Below are 13,727 nucleotides of genomic sequence, written 5' to 3'. Positions count from 1 at the left end.
GTGCTGGATTTAGCCTAGAGCTCAGAAGGAGCAGCTGTCTTCCTCTGATTCTGCTTTAGCCTAGAGCTCAGAGAGAGCAGAGATCTGTCTTCCTCTGATTTGGCTTTAGCCTAGAGCTCAAAGAGCGCATCTATCTGCCTATGTATTGGCTTTAGCCTAGAGCTCACAGAGAGCAGAGATCTGTCTTCCTCTGTGTTGGCTTTAGCCTAGAGCTCACAGAGAGCAGAGATATGTCTTCCTCTGTGTTGTCTTTAGCCTAGAGCTCAGAAGGAGCATCTGTCTTCCTCTGATTTGGCTTTAGCCTAGAGCTCAAAGGGAGCAGATATCTGTCTCCTCTGTTTTAGCTTTAGCCTAGAGCTCAGAGAGAGCAGAAATATGTCTTCCTCTGTGCTGGATTTAGCCTAGAGCTCAGAAAGAGCAGAGATCTGTCTTGCCCTGTGTTGGCTTTAGCCTTAAACTGAGAAGGAATATCTGTCTTCCACTGTGTTGGCTTTAGCCTAGAGCTCAGAAGGAGCATCTGTCTTCCTCTGATTTGGCTTTAGCCTACAGCTTAGAGAGCGCATCTGTCTGCCTCTGTATTGGCTTTATTCTAGAGCTCACAGAGAGCAGAGATCTGTCTTCCTCAGTGTTGGCTTTAGCCTAGAGCTCAGATAGATCAGAGGTCTGTCTTCCTCTGTGTTGGCTTTAGCCTAAACTGATAAGGAATATCTGTCTTCCGCTGTGTTGGCTTAGCCTAGAGCTCAGAAGGAGCATCTGTCTTCCTCTGATTTGGCTTTAGCCTAGAGCTCAGAGAGAGCAGAGATATGTCTTCCTCTGTTTTAGCTTTAGCCTAGAGCTCACAGAGAGCAGAGATCAGTCTTCCTCTGTGTTGGCTTTAGCCTAGAGCTCAGAAGGAGCATCTGCCTTCATCTGATTTGGCTTTAGCCTAGAGCTCAGAGAGTGCATCTGTCTGCCTCTGTATTGGCTTTAGCCTAGAGCTCAAAGGGAGCAGAGATTTGTCTTCCTCTGTTTTAGCTTTAGCCTAGAGCTCAGAGAGAGCAGAGATCTGTCTTCCTCTGTGTTGGCTTTAGCCTAGAGCTCAGAAGGAGCATCTGTCTTCCTCTGATTTGCCTTTAGCCTAGAGCTCAGAGAGCGCATCTGTCTGCCTCTGTATTGGCTTTAGCCTAGAGCTCACAGAGAGCAGAGATCTGTCTTCCTCTGTGTTGGCTTTAGCCTAGAGCTCAGAAGGAGCATCTGTCTTCCTCTGATTTGGCTTTAGCCTAGAGCTCAAAGGGAGCAGAGATCTGTCTTCCTCTGATTTGGCTTTAGCCTAGAGCTCAAAGGGAGCAGAGATCTGTCTTCCTCTGTGTTGGCTTTAGCCTAGAGCTCAGAAGGAGCATCTGTCTTCCTCTGATTTGGTTTAGCCTAGAGCTCAGAGAGAGCAGAGATATGTCTTCCTCTGTGCTGGATTTAGCCTAGAGCTCAGAAGGAGCAGCTGTCTTCCTCTGATTTGGCTTTAGCCTAGAGCTCAGAGAGCGCATCTGTCTGCCTATGTATTGGCTTTAGCCTAGAGCTCACAGAGAGCAGAGATCAGTCTTCCTCTGTGTTGGCTTAGCCTAGAGCTCAGAAGGAGCATCTGTCTTCCTCTGATTTGGCTTTAGCCTAGAGCTCAGAGAGAGCAGAGATATGTCTTCCTCTGTTTTAGCTTTAGCCTAGAGCTCACAGAGAGCAGAGATCAGTCTTCCTCTGTGTTGGCTTTAGCCTAGAGCTCAGAAGGAGCATCTGCCTTCATCTGATTTGGCTTTAGCCTAGAGCTCAGAGAGTGCATCTGTCTGCCTCTGTATTGGCTTTAGCCTAGAGCTCAAAGGGAGCAGAGATTTGTCTTCCTCTGTTTTAGCTTTAGCCTAGAGCTCAGAGAGAGCAGAGATCTGTCTTCCTCTGTGTTGGCTTTAGCCTAGAGCTCAGAAGGAGCATCTGTCTTCCTCTGATTTGCCTTTAGCCTAGAGCTCAGAGAGCGCATCTGTCTGCCTCTGTATTGGCTTTAGCCTAGAGCTCACAGAGAGCAGAGATCTGTCTTCCTCTGTGTTGGCTTTAGCCTAGAGCTCAGAAGGAGCATCTGTCTTCCTCTGATTTGGCTTTAGCCTAGAGCTCAAAGGGAGCAGAGATCTGTCTTCCTCTGATTTGGCTTTAGCCTAGAGCTCAAAGGGAGCAGAGATCTGTCTTCCTCTGTGTTGGCTTTAGCCTAGAGCTCAGAAGGAGCATCTGTCTTCCTCTGATTTGGTTTAGCCTAGAGCTCAGAGAGAGCAGAGATATGTCTTCCTCTGTGCTGGATTTAGCCTAGAGCTCAGAAGGAGCAGCTGTCTTCCTCTGATTTGGCTTTAGCCTAGAGCTCAGAGAGCGCATCTGTCTGCCTATGTATTGGCTTTAGCCTAGAGCTCACAGAGAGCAGAGATCAGTATTCCTCTGTGTTGGCTTTAGCCTAGAGCTCAGAAGGAGCATCTGCCTTCATCTGATTTGGCTTTAGCCTAGAGCTCACAGAGAGCAGAGATCTGTCTTCCTCTGTGTTGTCTTTAGCCTAGAGCTCAGAAGGAGCATATGTCTTCCTCTGATTTGGCTTTAGCCTAGAGCTCAAAGGGAGCAGAGATCTGTCTTCCTCTGTGTTGGCTTTATCCTAGAGCTCAGATAGAGCAGAGATCTGTCCTCATCTGTGTTGGCTTTAGCCTCAAACTGAGAAGGAATATCTGTCTTCTTCTGTATTGGCTTTAGCCTAGAGCACAGATAGAGCAGAGATCTGTCTTCCTCTGTATTGGCTTTAGCCTAGAGCTCAGATAGAGCAGAGATCTGTCTTCCTCTGTCTTGGCTTTAGCCTAGAGCTCAGATAGAGGAGAGATCTGTCTTCCTCTGTGTTGGCTTTAGCCTAAAATTGAGAAGGAATATCTGTCTTCCATTGTGTTGGCTTTAGCCTAGAGCTCAGAGAGCGCATCTGTCTGCCTCTGTATTGGCTTTAGCCTAGAGCTCAAAGGGAGCAGAGATCTGTCTTCCTCTGTGTTGGCTTTAGCCTAGAGCTCAGATAGAGCAGAGATCTGTCTTCCTCTGTGTTGGCTTTAGCCTAGAGCTCAGAGAGCGCATCTGTCTGCCTCTGTATTGGCTTTAGCCTAGAGCTCACAGAGAGCAGAGATCTGTCTTCCTCTGTGCTGGATTTAGCCTAGAGCTCAGAAGGAGCAGCTGTCTTCCTCTGATTCTGCTTTAGCCTAGAGCTCAGAGAGAGCAGAGATCTGTCTTCCTCTGATTTGGCTTTAGCCTAGAGCTCAGAGAGCGCATCTGTCTGCCTATGTATTGGCTTTAGCCTAGAGCTCACAGAGAGCAGAGATATGTCTTCCTCTGTATTGGCTTTAGCCTAGAGCTCAAACAGAGCAGAGATCTGTCTTCCTCTGTGTTTGGCTTTAGCCTAGAGCTCAAACAGAGCAGAGATCTGTCTTCCTCTGATTTGGCTTTAGCCTACAGCTTAGAGAGCGCATCTGTCTGCCTCTGTATTGGCTTTAGCCTAGAGCTCACAGAGAGCAGAGATCTGTCTTCCTCTGTGTTGGCTTTAGCCTAGAGCTCAGAAGGAGCATCGGTCTTCCTCTGTTTTAGCTTTAGCCTAGAGCTCAGAGAGAGCAGAGATCTGTCTTCCTCTGTGCTGGCTTTAGCCTAGAGCTCAGATAGAGGAGAGATCTGTCTTCCTCTGTGTTGGCTTTAGCCTAGAGCTCACAGAGAGCATAGATCTATCTTCCTCTGTTTTAGCTTTAGCCTAGAGCTCAGAGAGAGCAGAGATCTGTCTTCCTCTGTGTTGTCTTTAGCCTAGAGCTCAGAAGGAGCATCTGTCTTCCTCTGATTTGGCTTTAGCCTAGAGCTCAAAGGGAGCAGAGATCTGTCTTCCTCTGTTTTAGCTTTAGCCTAGAGCTCAGAGAGAGCAGAGATCTGTCTTCCTCTGATATGGCTTTAGCCTAGAGCTCAGATAGAGGAGAGATCTGTCTTCCTCTGTGTTGGCTTTACCCTAGCGCTTATAGAGAGTATCTGTCTTCTTCTGTTATGGGATTAGCCTAGAGCTCAGATAGAGCAGAGATCTGTCTTCCTCTGTGTTAGCTTCAGCCTAGAGCTCAGAGAGAGCAGAGATGTTTCTTACTCTTTGTTGGCTTTAGCCTTGAGCTCAGAGAGAGCAGAGATCTGTCTTCCTCTGTATTGGCTTTAGCCTAGAGCTCAGAGAGAGCAGAGATCTGCCTTCCTCTGTGTTGGCTTTAGCCTTGAGCTCAGAGACAGTATCTGTCTTCCTCTGTCTTGGCTTTAATCTAGAGCTCAGAGAGAGCATCTGCCTTCCTCCGTGTTGGCTTTAGCCTAGATCTCAGAGAGAGCATAGAGTGGTTGACACGAGACACACATTTACATAGTTGATTGGCCCTGTGAGACAGCAGTGCACCCCGCCCAGTCTCCCCTCTTCCCTCAATGTAAACCCTAATGTGCTGTCATTACTTATAACCTTTGATTAAACCTGTTGTACTAAATATATAAGTCGCTCTGGATAAGAGCGTCTGCTAAATGACGTAAATGTAAATGTAAATCTGATTGATTTTGTAGTCATTACTCAATCCAATAGAGTCACTACGACCCTGTTGGGAGTTCAGATTTTTGTTGTATTAGCTTGAACATTTTGAGGAACGCCCCCACTAAGCCACATCCCCAATATAATTTCCCAGAGTGCCTTGCTGTTTTGAGTGAATTGTGGAATTACCACCCTGACTGTATTAGTTAGTGACAGATGCATACAGTGTTGTTGAATTCGTTCATTTTCAGTCCTGTTGCCTTCACCAAGTGAGTTACTAGGTGAATGTTATCATTATAATGAAACACTTTCTGCTAAAAATCCAGGCTCTGTCGTAGCCTGCCGCGACCGGGAGACCCGTGGGGCGGCGCACAATTGGCCCAGCGTCGTCCAGGGTAGGGGAGGGAATGGCCGGCAGGGATGTAGCTCAGTTGGTAGAGCATGGCGTTTGCAACGCCAGGGTTGTGGGTTTGATTCCCATGGGGGGCCAGTATAAAAAATGATGTATGCACTCACTAACTGTAAGTCGCTCTGGATAAGAGCGTCTGCTAAATGACTAAAATGTAATGTAAATGTAATACATTACATCTCATCACATATCTCATAAGGCCTTATTCTGAGGCCTAGCTTTACCCCTAATACAGTGGCCTGAAACGGAAAATCCCCAGATTTTCTAAAAAATCCTGGTTGAAGGATTTCCAGGAATCTTCCAACTGTGATTTCTGGAAAACCTGAGAAATTTACCAGAATTGTGCAACCCTACCTGCAAGTCACATTATGCTGTATTACAAAGTAATGTGTAATTCCTATTGGAATCCAGCCAGAGGCTATCCAACAGTTGAAATTTTATTCACCCGCAACCTGCATTCATAATGACTGCCATGGTTAGGAACAGTGGGCGGAGACTAGCTAAACCATTTAAACTGGAACAATCATTTCAGTAATGGGTGCACAAATTCTAACTAAATGATTGGATTAGTTTAGAAAAAGGTATGTTATTTATCTTTCTGTAGCATAAGATTAATTAATCAATGATGCAGTGTACATGCAAAAACACAGATATTAAAAATAATTTTAAAAAATCTACCTACAGTAGGGCATGCTGGGGAAAAAGTTCATTTGCTTTCATAACTTTTAAAAAATGTAGTTGGTGTGACTTCTCATTTATATAAACATTTGAAGTAATAATGCATTTTAATTGACTTACAGTTCAACTTACTAGAAGTATTTGAAATGTAGTATTTCTGTCTGTAATAAAGCCCTTTTGTGAGGATAAACACATTCTGATTGGCTGGACCTGGCTCCCCAGTGGCTGGACCTGGCTCCCCAGTGGCTGGACCTGGCTCCCCAGTGGCTGGACCTGGCTCCCCAGTGGGTGGACCTGGCTCCCCAGTGGGTGGGTGGGCCTGGCTCCCCAGTGGATGGGCCTGGCTCCCCAGTGGCTGGACCTGGCTCCCCAGTGGCTGGGTCTGGCTCCCCAGTGGGTGGACCTGGCTCCCCAGTGGCTGGGTCTGGCTCCCCAGTGGGTGGACCTGGCTCCCCAGTGGCTGGACCTGGCTCCCCAGTGGCTGGGTCTGGCTCCCCAGTGGGTGGACCTGGCTCCCCAGTGGCTGGGTCTGGCTCCCCAGTGGGTGGACCTGGCTCCCCAGTGGCTGGACCTGGCTCCCCAGTGGCTGGGTCTGGCTCCCCAGTGGGTGGACCTGGCTCCCCAGTGGCTGGACCTGGCTCCCCAGTGGTTGGGCCTGGCTCCCCAGTGGCTGGGCCTGGCTCCCCAGTGGATGGGTGGGCCTGGCTCCCCAGTGGATGGGTGGGCCTGGCTCCCCAGTGGGTGGACCTGGCTCCTCAGTGGGTGGGCCTATGCCCTCCCAGGCCCACCCATGGCTGCTCCCCTGCCCAGTCATGTGAAATCCATAGATTAGGGCCTAATGAATGTATCTATGAACTGTAACTCAGTAAAATTGTTGAAATTGTTGCATGTTGCATTTATATTTTTGTTCAGTATACTATCAAGTATTTGAGGCCTCTATTAGTGGATTCTAATAGAGATACACTATATATACAGCAGTATGTGGACACCCCTTCATATTAGTGGATTCTAATAGAGATGCACTATATATACAGCAGTATGTGGACACCCCTTCATATTAGTGGATTCTAATAGAGATGCACTATATATACAGCAGCATGTGGACACCCCTTCATATTAGTGGATTCTAATAGAGATGCACTATATATACAGCAGTATGTGGACACCCCTTCATATTAGTGGATTCTAATAGAGATGCACTATATATACAGCAGCATGTGGACACCCCTTCATATTAGTGGATTCTAATAGAGATGCACTATATATACAGCAGTATGTGGACACCCCTTCATATTAGTGGATTCTAATAGAGATACACTATATATACAGCAGTATGTGGACACCCCTTCATATTAGTGGATTCTAATAGAGATACACTATATATACAGCAGTATGTGGACACCCCTTCATATTAGTGGATTCTAATAGAGATGCACTATATATACAGCAGTATGGGGACACCCCTTCATATTAGTGGATTCTAATAGAGATGCACTATATATACAGCAGCATGTGGACACCCCTTCATATTAGTGGATTCTAATAGAGATACACTATATATACAGCAGTATGTGGACACCCCTTCATATTAGTGGATTCTAATAGAGATACACTATATATACAGCAGTATGAGGACACCCCTTCATATTAGTGGATTCTAATAGAGATACACTATATATACAGCAGTATGTGGACACCCCTTCATATTAGTGGATTCTAATAGAGATACACTATATATACAGCAGTATGTGGACACCCCTTCATATTAGTGGATTCTAATAGAGATGCACTATATATACAGCAGTATGTGGACACCCCTTCATATTAGTGGATTCTAATAGAGATGCACTATATATACAGCAGCATGTGGACACCCCTTCATATTAGTGGATTCTAATAGAGATACACTATATATACAGCAGTATGTGGACACCCCTTCATATTAGTGGATTCTAATAGAGATACACTATATATACAGCAGTATGTGGACACCCCTTCATATTAGTGGATTCTAATAGAGATACACTATATATACAGCAGTATGAGGACACCCCTTCATATTAGTGGATTCTAATAGAGATACACTATATATACAGCAGTATGTGGACACCCCTTCATATTAGTGGATTCTAATAGAGATACGCTATATATAGGGCAGTATGTGGACACCCCTTCATATTAGTGGATTCTAATAGAGATGCACTATATATACAGCAGTATGAGGACACCCCTTCATATTAGTGGATTCTATTTCAGCCACAGCCGTTGCTGACAGGTGTATAAAATCGACCAGACCGCCATGCAATCTCCATAGACAAACATTGGCAGTAGAATGGCCTTCCTGAAGAGCTCAGTGATTTTCAACATGGCACCGTCATGGATGCCACCTTTCCATCAAGTCAGTCCGTCAAATTTCTGCCCTGCTAGAGCTGCCCCGGTCAACTGTGAGTGCTGTTATTGTGAAGTGGAAACGTCTAGGAGCAACAACGGCTCAGCCGCAAAGTGGTAGACCGCCGAGTGCTGAAGCGTGTAGTGCGTAAAAATCATCTGTCCTCAGTTGCTAAACTCACTACCGAGTTCCAAACTGCCTCTGGAAGCAACATCAGCACAATAACTGTTTGTCGGGAGCTTCATGAAATGGGTTTCCATCGTCAAGCAGCCACACACAAGCCTAAGATCACCATGCACAATGCCAAGCGTCGGCTGGAGTGGTGTAAAGCTTGCTGCCATTGGACTCTGGAACAGTGGAAACACGTTCTCTGGAGTGATGAATCACGCTTCACCATCTGGCGGTCCGGCGGACGGATCTGGGTTTGGCGGATGCCAGGAGAACGCTACCTGCCCCAATGCATAGTGCCAACTGTAAAGTTTGGTGGAGGAGGAATAATGGTCTGGGGCTGTTTTTCGCGGTTTGGGCTAGGCCCGTTAGTTCCAGTGAAGGGAAATCTTAATGCTACAGCATACAATGACATTCTAGATGATTCTGTGCTTCCAACTTTGTGGCAACAGTTTGGGGAAAGCCCTTTCCTGTTTCAGCATGACAATGCCCCCGTGCACAAAGCGAGGTCCATACAGAAATGGTTTGACGAGATTGGTGTGGAAGAACTTGACTGGCCTGCACAGAGCCCTGACCTCAACCCCATCGAACAGCTTTGGGATGAATTGGAACGCCGACTGCGAGCCAGGCCTAATCGCCCAACATCAGTGCCGGACCTCACTAATGCTCTTGTGGCTGAATGGAAGCAAGTCCCCGCAGTAATGTTCCAACATCTAGTGGAAAGCCTTCCAGAAGAGTGGAGGCTGTTATAGCAGCAAAGGGGGGACCAACTCCATATTAATGCCCATGATTTTGGAATGAGATGTTTGACGAGCAGGTGTCCACATACTTTTGGTCATGTAGTGTATATCTGAACATGTGAGATTTGTAAGTGTGTTTTAACTCAAATCTAACATGTAGTTAAAGAGTGAGTCATCATTAATGAAGCAAACTAAGAGATTGATGCTTCCGGCCATGAGTGCATGACCTGATCTGTTGATTTACAGTTTTTGGGTGTGACTGAAATGCACGTCTTTAATAAATTGCATAGGCCTACATTTGTATACATGTCCCTAATATATTTAATTGAAATGTTTACTTTCTACAACATTTTTTAACATTAATTGTAAAATGCATTTCAAAGAAGTAGCCATTGGGCCCTTTAAATTGACCATCTCATACCAGCATTCCTTCAACATTGTGCACAATAAATCTCTCTTGCTTTCTCTGGTCCAGAGTACAGGTAGGCTAATGTGTCCTAACCAAATGTAGGCCTACTAATTTGCTTAAAGAATTAGCCTATTTTAGCATGCAAAGTAGTGTTAGTAGATGTTTCCTTCCTTCCTCGGATCTGAGAGGCTGGCTCGTCTAAGGAGGGGAGGGGCATAGAAAGTGGACTCTTTCTTATAAGCCTTGAACTGCGGTCCTCCGTGCATACCTTCGGCGACGCTATAGCCTACGGTAAACAGGGGTAGACTGTATTACTTTATATTGGCCGGAAATTAAACTTTGTGATTACACTTTGAGGACGTTTGGTTCCAAATTGCAATCTGCATAGCTGGGTTTCAGCAAAGAAACGGTTGGAGAAGTTTAAATTTAAGGAGATTATAAGAAGAGGACAAGTTTAATTCAGCCACGGCGCAGGATCGGGAAGGGTTTATTTCAGTGTCCAGTTGAGGATGTTAACTTCCAACCCTGCATCAGAGTGACTTCTTCTCTCACAGAGTTGTAGAGTGAGAAGGGAAGGCTGTTTAAATGTGAATGCATGTCTCTACGGTATAGATAGACTAACCCAAGGAGGAAGAAACAGTGACGTTTTTATTGCACTCCGTCTCTCCCGCTGACTGAACTGAACCATGCAGCATCCCTTGGACTTGGGGGCTCACTATTACCCCCCGGAGGCTCACCCCGACCACCGCTCCCACTCACACCGCTACCGGAGCTTCATGATCGAAGAGATTCTGACCGACCACCATAAGGTGTCTACCCCGGCAGGGGAGCTGCTCAAGTTCGGAGTACAAGCTCTGTTATCGGCGCGGCCATACCACAACCACCTGGGTAAGATGCACTACTTTTGGTTCTAGCTTGTTTTTAGATGGAGGTGTTGCTTAACTTTATGCTCGAAATGTATCCGAAAAGTTAGGTTGTATTTGCTGTTAGTCTTTGTTGTATAGTCTTCTCTAGACCAGGAACGAGTTTGGGAAAACTTGCTCTAGATGACTGATTTTGTTTTTCAACTGAAGCTATTCGTTCAGGCAGTAATTGTCCCAAATGGCGCCGCGTAAAACAAGTTGATTTAATGCATCTTTGCATATGAGCCTATTTACATTTGTGTTTCTGGTAGTATTTACTTATACAAAGTGCACGATCGAGAAACTTTTCAAATGTATATAGGCTATAATAGTAGGGCAAAGGTCTACCAACGGTTTCTTGGATGAACCCCAAAATAAGCAATCGAGAGAGGCGCGTTACCAGTAAGCCATAGGCATGTTTCAAAAACAAGATTATAATTTCATTGGATCTTTAAGAAGGTTTCTAAAGTATATATTACTATATAAACTATCAAAAACGGTAGACAAGTTTGTCTTGTGAATGTTTCCACTCAAACGAATGGTCACACTGGGTCACCAAACTTTAGAAAGGGCGATGCGGGCCTTATGATTCACGCAGCCGGTCTCTGCTTTCAGAGTATTGGCCTAATGTCCTTTTTCCAGAGTGGTATTACACGTGTTTACATTGATTGGTCATACGTTTTGTAAAACTAGGCCTTGTTTATCGAATACCACTATTTATGCATATCAGCAGTCATATGAATTTGGCTCAGGGAAACTGTGTTGGTGGGTGAAAAAACACATTAAGAAAATAGTAGCATGACGTCACTTTGCGTGTCAATATTTCGACTAGAAAGTAGATGCATTTGGTTACATATTACATTAATTGAAATGATCCTTTCATTGTTCATAAGAATATAAAAAAATATATATAATGCTTATAATAATATAACTATTGCTATAAGCATTACCATAATTATGAAATAAATACAATACCATTTTACAATGAAATGATTATTATTTGTAGTGGTCCTAGGCCTATTCTAGTATAACGTAATAATAACAACTATGTCTTAAATAGTACTATGACTTAACTATTATCAAAATAATACACAGATATAACAATATAATAAATAAAATAATAATAATTATATTATTATAAAATAAAATGTTAGTTACATTTTACTGTATTAATGTTAACCTTTATTTTACCAAGAAAACTGTCATCATCAGTTTGTAATTGCCAAGCTAATAGTAAAGTGTGCAGCCTGTAGGCATTGTTAAATGAATTATCTTCGTGTAGACCTAGAATAACTCAATTTAAATGTGATATTGTTGGACTTTTAACTTGCAGTTTTGAAGGCCGACCAGTCGGGTATCCTGAAGTTCCCCATGTCGCCACTCTCTTGTTCATTTGGATCACCGTTAGGCTCTTCTCTCCTATCCGGGGCTCCGGGCCGGCACAACGGCTCAGCCTCCCACCACCTGCCGCTGGACCTCCACCTCCGAAGCAAGCTTGAGCACGGCGGCGAAGGCAGGAGCAAGTCCAAAAAGGGCCGACGGAGCAGGACGGTCTTCACTGAGCTGCAGCTCATGGGCCTGGAGAAAAGATTTGAGAAACAAAAGTACCTTTCAACACCAGACAGGTATTCAAATTATTTCAATCAACTCTGTTTATCCCCAAGCCCAGTTATTGCTGCTGTGAGTAAAAAGTGACAGGCAGACATAACAACATGCAAATTAGCCTTATCTGCTGTTAGGACTGATGAAACCAAAGAAAATATCCTTCTTTATTACCATTGACTATCGACTGCTTTTAGTTCAAGGCAGCGTGATAGTGGGATATTGGAGAATGTCAAGGAAATCTCTCTAATCGCTTCTGTCTTTGTCCATGCAGAATAGATCTTGCTGAATGTCTGGATCTGAGTCAACTACAAGTCAAAACCTGGTACCAGAACAGACGAATGAAATGGAAGAAAATAGTACGTTCTCATGTCTTATTCTGAATAATATGACAATGAGGAGGAGAATGATTTAGATATAGAATGATATGAGTTCACTTGGTTTTATGGTAGGCCTTAACCGTTTAATTGTAGACTATTGAACTGTTTCCACTGAAACTTGAATCGTTTCCACTGTACAGGTCCTACAAGGAGGAGGATTGGAATCTCCAACCAAACCAAAAGGCCGCCCGAAGAAGAATTCCATCCCCTCGAGCGAGCAGCTTTCGGAGCAGGAGAGGTCTCGAGACGTCGACCGTAAATCGGACGGTTCCACCTCGTCACATTCAGACACTAACCAAGAGGAATTATAACGTTGGTGCTCCGAGCCTCCGACTAACTGACAACTAACTATCTGACGACGTTCACCTGACATACAGCCTCTGGGATGCGTGATGTTACATGGTCGACGGTTGGATCCACGTGCCTTGACGTCGATATGTTGGCACTTAGAGAGAGACTAATGTTGGCCTCCGGTAGGAGAGGCGGAACTACATTTTTTACTACTAATCTCGCTCATCCTGGGACGATGTTACTTTTTGTATGCTATATCACATCTTCTTTCATCGTCAATGTGTTCACAATACCTTCTATGCGTCCTTCCGCGTTACGACAAAACTGTTGTTACTGCTGTGGAGCGGTAGAGAGAGGAGTGAGGAGGGAAGGGACATCGACCAGTAGGTACTGTTTCATTGCCTCCATTCCAAGGACCCACTTTACACCCACCTATTCTGTTCTGCCTTTGTTTGTTTAGCATATTTACATGTTTTATTATGTTTTTGGACATTTTGGGATGTAATTAAATATTTTTTTCACTTACACTAAATTGTTATTATATTTTTATTTTAAATTAGACCAAAATTGATATTTCCTGCAATCACATAAGAATGTTGATGTTGTTGGCGGCTGGGAGGTAATTTTACCTCCAACATTACTATTCTGCTAAACTCATAGGCCTATCCATCTGCTTTTTCTGTTCCAACGCTGTGATGTGAAAAGTCGTTCACTTTAAACATTTGATCAGTGCTACAATTTTTGGTGGTTAGGCCTAACATTACGGACAATTCTGCATGATATAGAGCAGGGTTCTGTGTTTTATTTCTACCTGGTAGTTAATTGCACTCACCTGGTGTCCCAGGTCTGAATTAGCCCCTGATTAGAAGGAGAGGATGAAAAACAGAGGTGTTTCGTCCCTCCAGGACCGGAATTGAAGAACCCTGATATAGAGAGTCCTGGGTTTATTTGAACGAAAACGAAATGTAACGAAATGTAACGACCAAAGCGAAATAGGAGTGCTTAATAATATTACTTTTTGGTATTTTAAACACAAGTAGGCTAACTCCATAGAAAACTGGCACCTTCTTGGTGCTTCAATACTCATAACAGTTTGCAGGTCTCAAATAAGAACTCTCACAACATTAGTTTCTGATACAAGAAAATAATATCCTCCTTTTCATATTCTCAATAGGGGTAATTACAAGTTTATGACATGCTG

The 13,727-nt window shown here is 44.4% G+C and overlaps 1 protein-coding gene across 1 annotated transcript; it reads left to right on the top strand.

Moving 5' to 3' along the window:
- The first annotated feature begins 9,846 nt into the window (after positions 1–9,846).
- LOC311137833 (homeobox protein BarH-like 1) lies at positions 9,847–12,934 on the top strand. Its single transcript, XM_084172432.1, has 4 exons — positions 9,847–10,239; positions 11,587–11,878; positions 12,130–12,214; positions 12,376–12,934. Exons 1-4 carry the CDS (start codon positions 10,038–10,040, stop codon positions 12,544–12,546), a joined length of 750 nt encoding a protein of 249 aa, XP_084028558.1. The 5' UTR covers positions 9,847–10,037; the 3' UTR covers positions 12,547–12,934.
- Positions 12,935–13,727: the final 793 nt, after the last annotated feature.

Source organism: Coregonus lavaretus (genome assembly GCF_964263955.1).
Source record: "Coregonus lavaretus genome assembly, chromosome: 12".
Classification (NCBI taxonomy): Eukaryota; Metazoa; Chordata; class Actinopteri; order Salmoniformes; family Salmonidae; genus Coregonus; species Coregonus lavaretus.
Note: the sequence above shows the minus strand (reverse complement) of the source record. Positions and strands in the feature narration are given on the sequence as shown.